This window comes from Typopeltis vanoorti, chromosome 17 (assembly GCF_054136105.1).
Source record: "Typopeltis vanoorti isolate ZY-2024b chromosome 17, IOZ_Tvanoo_1.0, whole genome shotgun sequence".
Lineage (NCBI taxonomy): Eukaryota > Metazoa > Arthropoda > Arachnida > Uropygi > Thelyphonidae > Typopeltis > Typopeltis vanoorti.
The window spans coordinates 5162672-5180767 of NC_143565.1; the positions used below are offsets into that span (position 1 = coordinate 5162672).

At 35.1% G+C, this 18096-nt stretch overlaps 1 protein-coding gene across 3 annotated transcripts in view; it reads left to right on the forward strand.

The window, feature by feature from the left end:
- U2af50 (U2 small nuclear riboprotein auxiliary factor 50) overlaps positions 1 to 18096 on the forward strand; it is a 154684-nt gene that overhangs the window by 22046 nt on the left and 114542 nt on the right. For all 3 annotated transcript variants that reach the window (XM_090407544.1, XM_090407545.1, XM_090407546.1), the window contains one exon: positions 4424 to 4526. In XM_090407544.1, coding sequence (XP_090263670.1) covers positions 4424 to 4526 — 103 coding nt within the window. Of the gene's footprint in view, positions 1 to 4423; positions 4527 to 18096 lie in introns of those variants that run through there.

The following is an 18096-nucleotide window of genomic DNA, read 5'->3' on the forward strand; positions in this document are numbered from 1 at the left end:
CCACAAAACAGGAAATTATGACCAACTGAGGAGTATACTAAGTTCACAGAATGGTATGGGTTGCTGGATGAGAAGAATATTGACAGTGCATGGGAAGCATTTAAAAAATACTTAAATGATGCATTATCAGAATGTGTCCCAAGAGTTTGAAGAATAAATAGGGTAGGAGTCTGCAAATGTGTAATCTTAGTGAGCAAGAAATTCGTAAGAAATGAATGATGTGGAAGAAATGCCATCTTCATAAGGATGATTTCTGTTATGAAAATTATAAGCAGCATGCCAGAATATGCTGTAGTAAAAGAAAGAATGACTATTCTGAATACAGATGCAGAAGAGGTTGTTCATCTAATGAGTACCCATTTTACTAAAAGTTATCAAGCTGGTGTATGCAACATTGAAATCACTGAATGAAGAAACTCAGAGGAGGTATTAGATCTGTTGTACAAACTAAATAAAGCATTCAGCAATAGGGACTGATAGGATATTAGTAAGGTTGTTAAACAAGTATTCAGCTGAACTGGCTATTCCTTTACCAGGCTATATAATGAGACTCAGAACAGGGAAGATTCTGCAGCAATGGAAAGAATGTATGGCAATCCCATTGGACAAGGGTAGTGCAAAGACCAATGTATCCAACTGTCGACCAATTAGTATCTCAGGAGTGCTGGTGAAGATTTTTGAAAAATGGGTTAGGGCTCACTTTCAGAAATGGGTTGACAGTGAATCTACTTTGCAATGGACAGCATGGATTTACTAAGTGAAGGTCATGTTTTATCAACTTGCTCACATTCTATAATAATGTTACCATTGAACTATACAAGGGGAATGGATACACCATGGTACTTTTGGATTTTGCTAAGGCTTTTGACAGAATACATCATTGAAGACTGTTGCATCAATTGGAGAATATGGGTTTGGATTATAAAATATTAATGTGGTTAAGAGAATGGTTGACTGACAGATATTAAAAAGTGGTATACAAGGGATGTGAGTCTGCAAGATTTGTTAGCGTCTTCCTTCCTGCTCTCCTTCGAGCGCTGTCTATTGCTGGATGTCCGGATCCCTTTCTTTCCTATGTTATGGAGCTATACTTGGGTAGTTCCATCACTATCACTACAGGGTCCGTGTGACTTCTATTCCCCCAGTGTGGGGTGTTCACCAGGATGATCCTCTATCTCCCCTTTTCTTTAACTGCATCATACATGAGTTTCTTCACTCTCTTCCTAGCCATATAGGCTACTCTGGCACTTCTTCCTTTAGTGCTATGGCCTTTGCGGACAATCTTATTCTCGGAGCCTCTACTAAGGTAGGCTTGCAGGAACTCCTTGACCGGGCAGTTGACTTTTTCTCTATTCGAGGCCTTTCTATTAATGTAGAGAAGTCCTGCTCTTTAGCTCTTGTCCCTTCTGGTCGTGACAAGAAGCTTAAGGTCGAGACCATAGAGTTTTCCCCTGCACGGGAGGCCGTTGCATGCTTTGACCATCCTGGAAGAGTTGAGATACCTCAGTATCATGTTCGCTCTAAAGGGAAGGTCTCCTGTACCTTCTATCCTAGAATCTGGGATTGCTTCTTTGAGAAAAGCTCCTCTCAAACCCCAGCAAGGACTGTTTCTCCTTTCCCACTATTAGCGAGTTGGTCCTACCAAGCACCAACTCGCTATTACCACAAGTTGGTGCTTGGTAGGACATATATATCTCGATACTGTCCTGAATGGACAGGGCTATCCATTCAACCATGAGATCATGGCTCCGACTGCCGCCCGACACCCTACTGTATATTTCCACGCGAGGATGAAGGACGGCGGGCTCAGGGTTCCATCACTTAGATGGCTGATCCTGTGCCTGCGGCTGTCCAGAATTGCGAAGTTAGAACTAGCTTCTTCCCCTATCTGCAGAGAGGCTTTCTATCTATAGCCCATTAATACAAGAAGACTTTAGGCGGTTTAAAGGCTGGTCCTATTATCAAGGTACCTTAATTGAGTCAGTGCCTGCAGAACACAAGAAATGGGCATCTCTACTGCACGGTTCAGTAGATGGTGCTCCTTTAAAAGAGTCATATCTGGTGCCTCCCCAGCATGATTGGTAAAGGATGGCACCAGTGGCATAGCTAGAGCTGTTGCCACCCGGGGCAGTCCCTGAGTTTGCTGCCCCTCTCAATACACACCAAAAATCTTACAAAAAATTAAAATGCCGCATAGGGAAATAAATTAAAACACTGTTTATTTTTTAAATAAAACTTTAAGTTCAACGTTCTAAATTGTTATTTTTCTTACTTTTCTGTTAGCAAAATCGTCAGTGACATTGGCGAAGGCTATTTCATAGTAATGTAGGTAATTCTTAATCAAATTTTATTTAGAAAAACTTCTTACAACTAACAACACTTACAGAAATTGCAAGGAAAATTCGCAGTAGTATTACAATATTTGGAAATGAGTTCTCGAGACTGTATTTTAGAATTAACTGCAAAAGTTCAAAGTGCCACCCTGGCAGACCGCACCCCCCCCCTAGCTACGCCACTGGATGGCACCAAACTTTCCCTGGGTTCGAGTATATTGACCTTATCAGGACGAGGATCAATGCCCTGCCCACCTGAGCCCGCACAGCTCGATGGGGTAGTGACTCAAACTGTAGGGCTGGCTGCCGCTACAGTAAAACATTGTTTCATATAGCCCGGTGTTGCTTCCGCACCCAAGGGGTCCACGTGTGGAGGCATGACACAGTGGTCTCCATTCTGAACAGCTGCTTTAAGAACAAAGGTTGGGAGACTGCACTTATAGGACCTCTGTGGGTTTGCATAAGCCAGACTTGGTGATTAAAAGAGATGGTGATGTTTGGGTAGTTGATGCCCAGGTGGTGGGAACAGGGTGCCCACTAGCCTACAGCCTAATAATAAGGTAAACTATTATAAGAATAACCAAGATCTAGTTAGTAAAATATGGGAGGAGCATGGGGCAACTCCGAGGTTTACTAGCACCACCATCTCTTTACATGGCGTATGGAGCGCAGATAGCTATAAGGACTTAAGCTTGGGCTTACGCAGAAGGATATGAAAGTTCTTTCCTTGAGGGCCCTACAGGACACACTGGTGGCATAGCGTTGCCACCAGATAATGACTACAATGATAACTAGTAAAGGCTTAGGCTTATATCAAGTCTGGACATGATGTAAGGGTAGTACTGCCCATAGCCAGTACAAAGATTAATAAAATAAAAATAAATAACTAGTGGTGTACCACAAGTATCAGTGTTTGGTCCACTATTATTCAATCTGTACATTAATGATATTGGGAAGGATTTGACAAGCGACAGTTATTTGCAGATGATGCAAAGATAGGTAGGGTAATCAGGAATGCTGCTGATATGCAGTCGTTGCAGAATGATTTGAATCGGCTGGAATTATGAGGAAATGGGTGTCAGTTCAATGTCATTAAATGTAAAGTCATTCACTTTGGTGTAATTAGATATCCAATGTCATATTATTGGTGGGATTATGCTAGAAGAAACTGATCAGGCTAGGGATCTTGGAGTGTTAGTAGATAGCAAGTTGAAGTTCAGGGGCTCTGTAGCAAAGATTGCAAATACAACTCAAAAGATAATTGCAATGCTGAAACTAACTTTAACATGTAAAGATAAGAATGTCATTTTCAAAATGAAAAGTCGAAGTAACGTCTTTACAAGACATTACTTTGACTATTGTGTGCAGGTCTGGTCTCCTTGTTTCCATTGTGATTCTGATTCAGTGGAGAGAGTGCAAAGGAGATTTTTCAAGATGATATCAAGATTGTGGAATACTGATTATGAAGACATTGAGAATTTGTAGACTGCTGACACTAGCAAAGAGAAGTGATATGATTAAGACATAGAAACTTCTGGAAGGGTCATGTAGGGATTTCAGTTGTTGGGGAATCTTTCATTTTATGGAAGGTGGGAAAAGGCCATTCCGGTAAGAAGGGGAATGAGGTCTAAATTTTTCTCATATAGGGTGGTCCATGATTGGAATGGATTGGCATCGGATGTGATAAGTGCAAGCAGTGTGAATGAATTCAAGAATAAGTATCTGGCCTCCCTCAATGAGTCCCTGACTCCCTGGAGCTCTCTCTTAATAATAATAATAATCATAAACAAAATTTTTTTACTAAACATACATAAAACTGTAAAAAACGAACATGATGAGAAAAGCATTCATGTGAGATTTTTACACAATCACCTCATCATAGCAATCATGTGTACTCTGAAATTCTGGTACCTTCTGGAGCATATGAGATAGTTACTACTCTGGCATATTTTGCTGTATCATTTTCTTTCTTGATGCTATGGAAATTTTATATGAAAGATTTAGTTATTAAAGAAAGTAATAGTAAAGCATTAAGTTATTTCATATTGATAATAGATTGTTTAATTGCATATTATTATTATTATTTTTAGACAAGAATAGGAGACAAAGAAGGAGTCGAAGAAGTTATTCAAGATCTAGGTCGCGTAGTAGGGAAAGACAGAGCAGAAAAGGATGGGCAAGAGATCGGAGGAGGTATTTGCTTTAAAAGTACTTTTATAGCCTAATGATTGTATGTAAGTTAATAATGGTGTAAATTAACGACCAACTGGTAGTTTCGCAATTTCTTACTAGTAAACCAGAGATATTTTTATTATACGAATGTCTCCACGGAGTCAAAAGACTCATTGCAAGTGACCCATGCTAACCATTATTCACACAATACTTATCAGATCTCTCCTTAAACTTGTTCACCTTCGGGGCAGTTCACATCTACCTCTGGCAATCCATTGCTTTACTAATCACACTCCTACCCAATTTCCAGAGGTGTGATCCCTTGTTCTCTCACTACTTGTCATGTATTGAAATATTGTTTTGGTATCAGTCTTAGAGAATCCCTTCAGTAACTTATCTATCATGTTTCCCCATCTTCTGCCTGTCAATTAAATTTTACAACTCGCACAACTTCGGTCTATCCTTATAGGGAGCAATTCTACAGAACTGCCATTAGCTTGGTCATTTGTCTCTGAATCTTCACCACCACCGGATTCCCCCCCCCCCCCCCCAAATCCAGGTGACCAAATCTGTGCACAGTAGTCAAGAAGTTGCTGAATCATCCTTCTAACCTCCCTGTTTTTATTTGTCAGGGTGTTCTTTAATTTGGAAGTAATCCTTTGAGCTCTTCTGTTAACTTTTGCAATATGTTCTCCGAACTTCAAATTTTGTCCACTATCACCCCAAGTCCCTAGCCTCATCAGTTTTTTGCAATTTAGTAGCATCAACATGATACAAAGTATGTACTCTTTTCATCCCAACATGCTTTACCTTCTTATATTTTGCAACATTAAGTTGATGTCCATTGTCCTAACTGTCACTTTATCATCCTACCAGAATATGTAAGTCACTTTTATCAGCTGTTGCATTCTCAATTTTGCATCATCAGGAAATGGGATTCCCCCATCTTAAATCCTTCCCTGTATCATTAATATATAAAATAAAGAGTAGTGGCCTTAGTACAGAACCCTGAGGTAGTCCAATGCCACCCTCATTGCCTTGATTCCACTCTACCATATACTACTGTGCTGTCTGTCAGCCATCCCAATCCATGCCACCAGCTTCATAACCATTCCCATTTGCTTCAGCTTATGCAATAATTTTCCATGCAGTATTCTGTCAGATGTCTTTGCCAAATCCAGCAATATCATAATGTAACCGTTTCATTTATTCACTTCCGCTGTCACCATTATGAAACGTGAATAAATTACTAAGGCTGGACTTATCTTCTACAAAGTCATGCTGCCTACCATAGGGTATCATATTCCTATCCAAAAATTCCTGAATTATTTTATCTTTAACCACCACCACCTCTGAGATATTAATTGTTCTGTAAATTGCTGCTTCTATCTTGGAGCTGCCTTTATCTAATGGAACTAACTTACCCTTTTTTCCACTCCCTTGGAACCTTGCCAGAACGGAGATGTAGATTTAAAAAGCTTTATCATAAACACTGCCAGTTCTCTTGCACATTCTCATAGCACACAGGCTATCATGCTGTCTGGTCCCACTTTTGTATCCACATTGATATTTTTCAATATCCTGAGCACCTCTAGTTTGTATACCTCAATTCTCACATCAGTAACTGTCATGTCTCCACCTTAATGATACACCTTTGCAAAGTGATTACCTAGCTTATTTGTTTCTTCTGCTTCTATTACTTTCCTACCATCAACACTGAGTAAAGTTATAATTTCATGATATTCTTTGTCTTACTTGCTAGTTAGCAAAAAATTAGTTAATAATTTTCTCTCATAATCTGCTTCAGCCTTCCTTACCATACCATACTTAGTCACCCTTCTTGCTTGTGCTACATATTACTCATGAGCATGCTCATCCATTTAACCCTTCTACACAGTTTACCATCCTGACCTTTGGGCATGCAGTCCAAACTGCCTCTCTCAAACAGTCCCTGATCACTTCCCATGCACTGTTGACATTCTTGTAGTTTTTTGTGCCATGCTACCTAAGTTTGTCATAAACACTAGCTTTGTTGTTGCACATAAATCCTTTCCTGACTGACAATTCCACACGTTTTGAACAACCTTCAAGAACAAGACTGCATGGTCACTTTCTCCTATTGGAACTAGAGTTGGTATACAATAGTTTACAAACTATAGTGTATAATCATTTTTAATAATGAAAAAAAGGTCTAGTTTAGACCAAAATCAAATTGTATATATAAATTTTAACAAACTTTCCCAGAGATGAGACATCGTGTAACAGCACCTGATGAAATTTCTTGTTTTCACGTTGATAAACATTTGTACCATGATAGGATTCATATCTGTAGTAGTTAGACTTCTGAACCACTATCCACTTAACCGCAATAATATTTAATAGGCTATGCCACAGCTGCTGGTGGTTTTGGGATGATCTGTTATCTCCCATTTTATAGATAGTGACACTATTTGAAATGACCCTGTCTTATGGGGTCTTCTTTTCATGCCAGTCTTAGCACACTTAACAGCATATATTATCAGCTTTGCCCATTTATTTTAGCATTTCCGGTTGCTATACCTTTCTGCTTTTCCACTTGCATCTTCCTGTCTCTCAAAATTCTTATTAAAAAGTAAAATTATAATATGATATAATACACAGTGAGAGTATTACAAGTAGCGTAGCTAACCTGATATTGATTATTAAATTTATATTTATTTTACCAAATTATGCTTAAATGTTTTAATTAGGTAAGTAATTTCTTACTGATATAATGCACAAACATATACCTAAGTCCAGACTGCAAGAAATGGAAATATATTGAAATGTGAGGGGGGAGGGGAGAAGAAACTGCATCAACTTCTAAAAGTTTTCAGCACACTTGATACATCTTGTTAAGATATTACTCAGATGATATTAGAAGAAAAAATATTTTCAACATGGGCACACAATGATTTAAAAAAAAAAAATCTAATCTAAAATGAATCGCATACTTTCAGATTTATCTAGCTAATATTTAAGTGCATGGCATTGTTACTGTATTAGAATTGTCTTGTGTGTTTGTTCATATTTCTGTTACAAGAATCAGAATTGTGGCAAGTATTTTTTTTTTTAAAGTAAATTATACTTGACAAGAAATATTGTTTTAATTCTTTATCTAAGCATGAGCAAACAAAGGTTTGCACTAAAGCATCATCTTGACTAGAGGCAGAATCATTCTTGCAATGTAAGTAGGGACAGCAAGACTGAGCATAGATATATTGAAGGCAATAAGAGTCTGTCCTTTGGTTAAAAAAGGAATTTTACCAGACACTGTTAGATATTTCATCATTGGGAAAGTGCTAAAATTTATACACAAATTCAGTTTTGGTCTAAATTGGACATTTTTGATTATTAAAAAGATCCATTAACACGTTATTGATAATTTAAAAAGGGCCTATAAGTTCTGAATGAAGCTTCCTTATGTACAATGTACTCTAAACAAAATTCACTGTAGCAAGCTATCCCATATAACAACCTATTCCTATAGTCCCTAAAGGTTTGCTGTAATAAGAGTCAACTATGCCTGAACTTAATTATCAATTTCTTTTCATTTATCCTCAGGGTCTGGGATACTATATAGTATCACATAAATAAGTACTAAGCACTACTACACTGTTAAGTTTTCATTATTATTTATGTCCTGGCAATGGAATGGATGCACAATTCCAATTTAAAAAAAAAAGAACACCAACAACACATTAAATTCAGCAATTTTGGTAAAGCAGGCCTCTCAAATCACTTAACACTCTACACCAAATTGATTGGAAAGGTACCTGTTCTTTATGCCATCCAAAAACATCTAGTATGAATGCAAATTCAAGGAGGCCTGTGAAATTTTGAATAACCATTTTAATCTGAATAATGATGGCATAAAAATCCTAAGAATTTGGATAGCACACATTCAGCCACATACTTTCTTTCAAGTTCACCAGCAAATCCTTACTTTAAGATTTTCTGGTGAACTTTACTTTAAGATTTATCTGTAAGTAATTATGTGAGATAATTTTACTCCTCTCTAGCTTAATATATCTAAATTTTTAACCAAACATAACAGGACTGTAGCTATGATGTAAGTTTTTTTTTTCCACCAGAGGTCAGGCCATTAGTGTTAATGGTTGAACAAATTAGTGTGACCTTAGCGTGTAGATTGTATCGTAGCTTGTTTCTGCTTATGTGTGTGTACTCCAGGTAATGACCTTGATATGAAGGATGAAATGTCGAGTGATTATCTTGGTTTATATTAAACAGAAGTTTTACTATAACACAGTAGTTGTTTCTATAATTTTTTAATAATGAATGCTGATCACTGTGTAACTGTGAAAGATGTTTTAACTAAATTCTATTTTATTCCATATAAATTTATTCAGCTAGCTTACTATACCAGTTATGCTTATTCTATTGTATATTTTCATATTTAACTTCTTGTGTCTAAATAGCTGCAATATTTTACTTGTTCTATAGATTCACTATTCAGTTGATGTTTTCCATGTGCCTATTTTCATAGTTTTGACCTTTTTGCTATGCAATAAGGTCATATCATGACCTTATAAAGAGGCAGATTCCTTATCCTTACATGTCAAAATTGAGAATCCTGATTTACATCGGTAATTTTTGCTGTGTGACCTTTGACTTTAATTTCTTAGCCATTATAACTCTTGAACCCTAGCCTTATTATTTTCTTGTAGCGTAAATCCAACCAATATGCTGTTGTATAAGATGTCTTTTTTGCAGAGACTTTGCTTTTCCATTTGTGCAATATGCGAGTTTTCTGAACTTACCCTTTCAAAGTTTGATATAAATTTGTTGATAGTTGTGCATTTTTTATGTGCTTCAATTTAGGTTGATATTGAGGCCAAAGTATGCTGAATACTTTGTATTCAGCATACTTTGGTTAATTTTAGTTACTCATTCAAAGTATGCATTTAGATCAGGAAAGTGAGAGCAGTATTCTCATCTTGGAAAGAAAGAGCAGAAGTTCTAGCAATCATCCCACTTGGTAGTTTGTAGCTCTAAGAACACAAAGTTCAGAATGGCTAAGTGAATGTATTCTCTGGAAGAAGAAGCTTGCATAAGATAGTCAGACTTACAGAAGGATGAGGTAACCCCTTTGGTATATTTGGTAGAACTGGCTAATAAAACATCAGCTTGGAAGAGTTGATGATCTGGTGTTCTGGTTGATAGATGATTGTTTACAGAAAATACTCTCCCTTACCTTAATCAGTAGAATTTGAGGAGAAGCCTAATAGACTTGTGAATATTGAAATCACCTAGGAAGATGACTTTACAATGTTTAATAATTAATTTCAGTGATATAAAGTTGAAGAGGTCAGTCATTTTTAGAGTTTAGAAAGCAGTAAAGATGAACACATGAATGGAACAATGAAACTTTAAACATTAGGTCAGAAAATATTCTATATTTGGCATTCTGTGGAATATTGGATTACAGAGGCACAAGTGGCACCTTTGTGATAGAAGGAATCGTTATGCAGGATGTAGTTTGGCCAGTTAAGAGTCGATCAGAACTAGGTGTGGATGTCTAAGTAGTATTGTATGTTGTTTCTGTTTGTATTAGTACTGTTTAATTTGATGTGAAAATTATTTATTTATTGTGTGTAGAGAAGGGATTTTTTTTTGTATGTTCATTTTTGATGCTTTTTTGGGTATTTAAAATATTCCTATTGGTTTTATATGGAGTAAAAGAAAATTTAGCTAAAACACTAACAGTTAGTATATCTGACAGTATTCAAACAAATTTCAACTTGTGGATCTGAAAATTGAATTAGAAATGAAACAGTTAATGACCAAAATGTCTTATTAAGAAACTGAGGATGGGCATAATTGTTTCTACTTATATATGTGTGTGTGTGTACTCCAGATTTTTGATTTTTTTTTTTTTTCTCCACTCACATAGCATAAAAATGAAAATATTAGAAAGGAATTTGACATGAGTAGCATTTATAAAACATGTCTGAGAAAGCTTATTTATGGTTGCATGATTATTTAAATAGAATGGTAGAGGAGTGGCTAACAAGCTCTATTTGGTAAAAAAAAAAAAAAAAAAAAAAAAAAAAAAATCCTAAAAGACACTGAGCAGGTGAATTGATGCATTTGAATTGCTCATCCTAGTTAGCTGAATGGATAGTGAACAAGTGTGGCTTGTGATATGCTCTAGACATATTATCATATGCCTGCCTTATTTAAACTGTTTGAGATGGTTTGGACCTTTTCTGTTGGTGTATATATATATTCAGACCTTTGTTTTTGCATTGCTTATGGATAATGCACTGTACATACCTTGCAGCAGTTTTACAGAACAGACTTTTTTTTTTAAGTGCATTCTATATTGCGGCTGCTATTGTGACTTGAGTTTTTCCACACTTTTGTTTGCTTGTTCTCTAGAGCAGAAATATGGATAGAAACAAGAATTTAATTTCTTGGCAAGTATATTTCCAACCTGATGGAAACTTACTGACACTTTTCACCTGACTTAGATATTTTGATAGAAGTTAATCTGTGCATGGAAATTCTGCAGACTAGTACTGTATAAGGTTAACCAAACACAAGCCAAATAATTTTGCATTTCCATTACTCAGAGATTTTAAAATCAAACTGCATGTTAACACAGCATGTAAAAGAAGGAACTCTGTCATGAAATTTAATTTAGCATGTAAAAATGTAAAAGAAGTAATATTCTGTTGTTAAATTTAAATTGTCATTATAATTAAATTTACTTGACTTGAATTAAATTAACATAATTTTTACTGTCTTTGCAAAGACAGTAAAAATTATGTTAATAAATCATTGTATAAAATTTTAAAGTTATTAAAATAGTTTGTAAGTTTAATTATGAGTGGTGACAGAGATAACTTAGAGTAGACGGTTTTCAACTTTAAGATCTACATTTAATTTCAGCCAGCATACATCAAGAATTGTTTTTTAATAGACTAAAACTGTAGAATAAATGTTTTCCTTACCTGAAAATTTATTTTGCATATCGTTTCATCCTATCCATACAAAGAGCACTAGTATAGTTTAAACATGCACTTTGAAGCAAGTGCATGCATGTGTATGTAGACATAATAAAAGCAGCGTAACTTGTAGCAACAGCTGTGAAGTTTTTGTGGAGATTAAAATAATTGATTTGTCTGAAAGTGTTTCTTTCAAATGGTGAATGACCACTAGAAGAAAGCCTCTAATATTGTTTTAAAAGTATAAACAGTAGCACAGTTTAGAAAAAAGTTAATTCCTTTAGTGATTTTGTTTACTGTTTTCTTCATGAATTTGCTCAGTTAATAAATGAAGTTGAAGACTGAACATTTTAGTTGTTTCAAGACAAAGTTGTGTTTTCAGTTAAATAGTGTTCTTTATGATAGTATATATTATAGAACACTATAGACAAGAAGGAAACTTTACAAGAGAGAAAGGAACATGTTTCATTACTATGAAGGGATTGTTTAGAAAATTTAAACCAACAGTTTTTTTTTTTTTTTTTTTTTTTTTTTTAACACTGAAATCTACCAAAGTAGGACAAGAACATTTCTTTCTGTTTAAGGAAAGAGAATGATTTGGGAAGAATGTTCACCTTGAATCATAGTGAATTTTTGGAAAGCCAAAATTGCTTTCCAAAATTTACTTGTAGAGAGGATTAACAAACAACTGTATTTTCTTTGTTTTGTTAGAAGAACTTAACTTTCTTTATTCCTGAAATTAAGCTTAAGTGTGTGTGTGTCTGCGTGCGCGAGAGAGAGAGAGTGCATATTTCTTATGAAATCTTTTTAAACAATATTTATATAATTTTTTTTTGTAATGAAGTGTTACGATTCTTCTGTCTTTATAAGAGTAAGATAAGCAAATTTAATGAATTAGATCTATTTTAAGGATAGAGAAAACTAATTCTTTTAAAATAAATAAATTTAGATACTAGAAACAGAAAATCACAAGAAGAAAATGTTTTTGTTTTAATGACTTAATCTAAAAATTTAAGAATGAATAGCATTCTTAAGTTATTTCTTTCCAGTTTCATTTAATCTAAAATTTTATTTCAGGAATTTTATTTAGATGTTTTGAAACTGCTGAAACAGCTAGTTTCTCTTGGTTAATAGTCAGATACTCGTTGCTGCTCATTCTAAGAAAAAAATTATAAGGGAAAGTTAAGAGATTTGCTCATAGTTCTAGAAGAGTGAGGCAGACTGTTGCAGATTATGCAACATTTAAAATTGGATGCTACAGGGATTTTCCAGGAAACTGTCTCAGTTTTTTATGATTGACTCATGGATACTATTTATGGATTTGATGTAAAGGCTTCTGATAATGATAATTTCTTAGAAATAACTTTTATTCCAATTTAGAAATGGCTTGAAACCTGAATTAGAAATGGGTGTCCATAAAGGTGTTAATTTAATAAAACAAGATTGGACATAACATCAGCTGAAGAGAATTTAATGAGGAATGCGAGCTTTTTCACATGATGGCAGAATTCTATACAGCTAATGGGGCTCTATAAAGCTTCAAGGACAGTTTCTGTAACTTCTGTCAGATTTTGAGTCTGAGACTGAAAAAAAATTCCAAAAGTGATAAATGTAGGTGATATCAGTCTTGTTGATAAATACTAAAAACAGTAGTAATCTATAACAACAAAGTTGTAATTCTTTGGTGTTAGAACGAAAAGGGTCAAGATTACATTATCAAGATTTTGTCTTGCAGATTTTTCAAAACCCTCAACTTTTAAAAATCAAATGGTAAATCTAATTTCTCTCTCTTATAAACCTAGTAAACCAAAGAATTTTAATTTAAATGTGTTGCAAACCCATAACGCCTGACAATGTTATTCTAAAAATGGCACAAACATAAATGCTTGTGCTCCGAGACAGTAGTACCCAGAAATCAGTGGCTGTGATTTGTGATCTGTGATTTTCAACCAATCCAATTGAACATTGTCATTTTTATTTTCCCAGTTTCATCTATTTTGACTACCTTTGTCACATTAAATCAAACTCTAAATATGGTTTATGTAGTTATTTTGGGAATCCAATGTGAGGTACTTTATGGCATTGGAACTAGTCCTTCTGTTATAATGGAATTTTTTTTCGAATAATAAAGAATAGTTTACAAGGGAAAGTCAAACTTAGATTTATCTGTGATTCTAAAAAAGGCATTTTCAATTAAGATTGTAGCTGCCGAAGCTTTAATAACTGATGTTGAATTTCCATACTTTAAAGGTATCTCGTGAATTTTTGATTCTGAACGGATATTCTTGTTGTGAAATATGAATTATAAAGTTGCAAGTTAGACCTAAGTTCAAGTCTAGTTGCTGATTGGAGGAACTTTTTCTAAGCCTATCTTCAACCGGTTCCCGAGTTAGTCGATCTCTGGCACGGTAAGCGGTTTTTTCCTCCTGGGAACTCAAGAAAATCGACCGTAGTACCCACATTATTTCAGACAATAACATATCCTGTTAGAGTTAGGCACCAAAAGATGGCAGCACTTAACCACCTATAATTAGTGATAGACATGGGCCAGCTATCTCTGATTGGCTACTGGTGGAGATTGAACTTCCCACTCAGCCTCCAAAAGCTAGATAGGGTATAAAGGCTTTGTCTACTCCCTATTAAGGAATAAAAAGCTGTTAGCTGATTTATTTTATTATTTATTTAAGTTGCAAGTTGATTGTGGAATACCAAAATCCTACTTATAAATTTCCACTTTCACAATCTAATGAATTTTCTACTCCATTTAAGTCTTCAGATCTCCAAGAGATTTATATTCTTGAAAAGCATATTTCATCGGTTGTATTATCTAAGAGCTTAAATTCTTGTGAAGCACTTTTTGAGAAAACACAATCGGCAGTATTTCTTCTGAGGAAGATAAAGCTGCTATCTCGGTTTCTAAGGTGGTTATTTAAAAAATTTTGTACGTCTTTTACTGAAGAGATATCTAATTTGTCGGAAGCAAGTGTTGGTGGAGCATTCTTCCAAGAGTAATTCAGATAAACTGATTTTTGTGAGGCAGTATCAGACATCACTCGAGTATGCTGACAAGTTTAAACAACTCATACAGGAGTATGTGCAAGTATGAATTATTCAGCATTCAAAAAGTTACATTTCTCTTGTTAGAGAAACCATATGGAGAGCTTAGATTTGTTTTAGAATTGGAGCCATAAACAATGTTATCCCCTTCACCATGATGTGTTTCCCAACAATTTCAACCTACAACTCTTTTCTTTACAACTTTTTTCCCAATGCTTTTCTGAACCTCGTGCTATAGGTTCTTGTACCCATGATGGGCGGGATATATATATATATATATAAACTTGTGCCTATGAGCTTCTCTCTTCTCAATATAAAGGAATTATAAGCATCCCTTGAAGGAGCCACTGTGTTTTCAAAGATTTAAATAGTGACTACTACCAGATTTTTTTAAGAAAGGGAGGTAGACATTATTTTGTCTTTACAGCAATATTGAGCCAAACATGAATTAACCAGAATTTTCCAGGGTGCACAGAATTCAGCTCAATATTTTCTGGCTGTAATATGTTTTTTTCTGATATGTCGGGAAAAGGAGCAGTTTGTTTTAAGGATGATTTGCTTGTTTATTCTTCTAGTGTCAAATCAGTTATTTCTAAGTTGCATCAAGCAAATTTAAAGTTAAACTTCAAAGTGCCAGTTATTTTTGAGTGAAGTTTTGAATCTTGATCATATAATAGATTGTAATGGAATAAGACTAGATGGAGAAAATGTACTTGTCCTTAATTCATTTAATACTCTGAAGACAGTTCATCAATTGACATTTGTTGCAGCAATTAATTTCTGTCAGAAGTTTATCCTGAATTGCTCTGTATATCTTAATCCTCTGACAGGTCTCACAAAAAAGGGAGTGAGATTTAAGTGAGAGGAGATTAAGGAGCTGAAGGCTTTTGAACAACTAAAGGAAGCTCTCATAAATCTTTTTGTTTTAACTCACCAAAGGCTGGGAGAAGCATGTTACATTTCAATTGATGCAGTAGTTGACCAGAAGGTAGTGGCAGAATTAAAACTGCTAGCTTTTCTTAGCAGAAAGCTAAATGTTCCCCTGAAGGTGACTCTTTTCAGTGATTGAAAAAGAGCCTGTGGCAGTTATTTTTTTGTATCAGCTTCTGAACAACAAATTGAAAATTTTCATGTGAAGAAGATATTGGAGTACATAGAGAATAATTTAGGCTCAAAAGAAAGGTACTATGGTTGGAGAAATGTTTACACGGCACTAACTAAAGGGAGTGAAGTAAATATTAGAGGTTCATTTATTAATGATTTGGGTATGCGGTGTAAGAAAAGTCTTATAGATGATTAAATAATAGCTTCAAGCAAAATAATAACTTAGATACTTGACCAATATCATTCTACTTCTCTGGCAGGACACAAAGTTAGGAAAACCTTGCAAAGTATGTCTGACAGATATTATTGGCCACTATTAAGTCAAGATATTGAATTTTGTTGCTGTCCATTTGTGTCAAATTAGAACTCTCTTTAGAGGAAAAGCGCCATTTCATTTTGCTATTTTCCAGGTCAGTACAGTATCACTGTGATCAGCTTATGGCAAAATAGTTGCATCTTTTAACTGAGATCCTTTCTGATAGTATGATCAAATCCAATGACTTTGACCTCGTTCCTTTTTTTTCACATGCTGCTTCTTGAGAAAGTTCCCTTAGAACATCTTGTTATCATGGTTTTCTGATAGGAAAATCAATGTGCAGATAACTTAGGTCACCTTAATGATAATTCATTTAGTACCCATCATAGTAATTTCATTATAGTCCAATCCATGGAACATTATTGCTTATGTGAGTTTCAATTTCAACCTTAGCTAGACCCTCCCCTTCTTCTATCTCCACTTTCCTTCTTAAAAATACTCTATTCTTTACAAGTGTTTCCAATTTCTACATCTGACTTAGAGAACTAGTCAGATTTCACTACTGTCAACGTGAATATGCTCTCTCAAGAAGAGCATATTCACCAAGGCAACTGAACCTCCTTTGTTCCTGATGCTCCTGGCACTTGTGTATAGATATAACAAGTTACCTCCTGGTTTTTTCATGTACGTACATCTGCAGTCTATTTGGTTCACTTGAACAGCTTTATCTTTCTTATCTCCCCCCCCCCCCCCCCCCCCCGACATATATCCCCAAAAAGTTTGAACCCAAAGCAATTAATTTCCATCAGAAGTTTATCCCAGAGTACTCTGCATATCTTAACTCTGACGGGTCTCACAAAAAAGAAATAAGCAGATTAAGTGGGGGTGCCAACAAGCATGATTCATAACCATGCTCATTGACATTCATATCATGTTTGCATACCTTTGTTGAACTTGTACACACACATTCTCACTGTTCCTCCCATGATCTTATTTCTCTAGTCCTGAATTAGGTCTCATCCAAATAAAGTCTCTCCACCCTTGTCCGGACAATTCATCACAAGAAAATTTGAAATTCTATTTCAAGTCATTCCCATATATGAAAGAAAGAAAAGAAATATTTTATGTATTTATTATTTAGATTATATTTAACATTGTGAAATTTTTTATTCTGTATAAAGTTATTAATATTCTTTCTTACTACAGGCTCCTTAGGTGGAATATTAATTGTTACAAAACTGGGAAGTATGGTGGTATAAGTATGCTGATGTATGGTGGTATAAGAGTCTTACAGTGGCTGCACTGCATAGTTCAGAAAGCCTGGACAGAGGGACGAATTCCCGATGATTGGAGTAGAGCTCTCATAGTACCCATATATAAAAAGGGAAATAAAACTGAATGTGAGAATTACAGAGGTATTTCCCTACTGAGTGTTCCTAGCAAGATCTATGCAAGTATACTTGAGAAACGGTTGAGAAGAATTGTGGAAGAAAAGCTTGGTGAAGAACAAGCTGGATTCAGGCCAAACAGAGGCTGTCAGGATCAGATCTTCACTTTACGACAAATAGTGGAGAAAGCATGGGAATATAACAAAGATCTGTATTTAAGTTTTGTTGATTTGGAAAAGGCATATGATAAGGTGCCAAGAGAGAAGCTATTCAATACGCTGCAGTTATATGATGTCAATGGGGCATTATATAGTCTTTATTTGAGTTGTAAGTCAGCAGTTAGAATTGAAGGAAGCACAGGAAGATGGTTTAATGTTAAATCTGGTGTGAGACAAGGATGTACATTGTCCCCTCTGTTATTCATTATCTATATGGATCACATTATGAAGGAAAGTGGTATTGAACATGATATCAAAATTGGAGATGTTAATGTCAGCTCTTTGCTTTATGCGGATGATGTTATACTTTTAAATAAATCCGCTACAAGTCTGCAAGATTCTCTGACTAAATTGAATAGCTGTTGTAATAGATATGGTATGAAGGTCAGCAATAAAAAGACAAAGACAATGAAAATAGGCAGAATCATTGAAAATGTCAACTGTGTTGACATTTTCAATGATTCTGCCAATCATTCAATGATTCAATTTCAATGATTCAATGACATTTCAATGAATGGAGAACCTGTGGAACAAGTAAAACATTTCAGCTACTTAGGCACGATTTTTAGTGAAGATGGT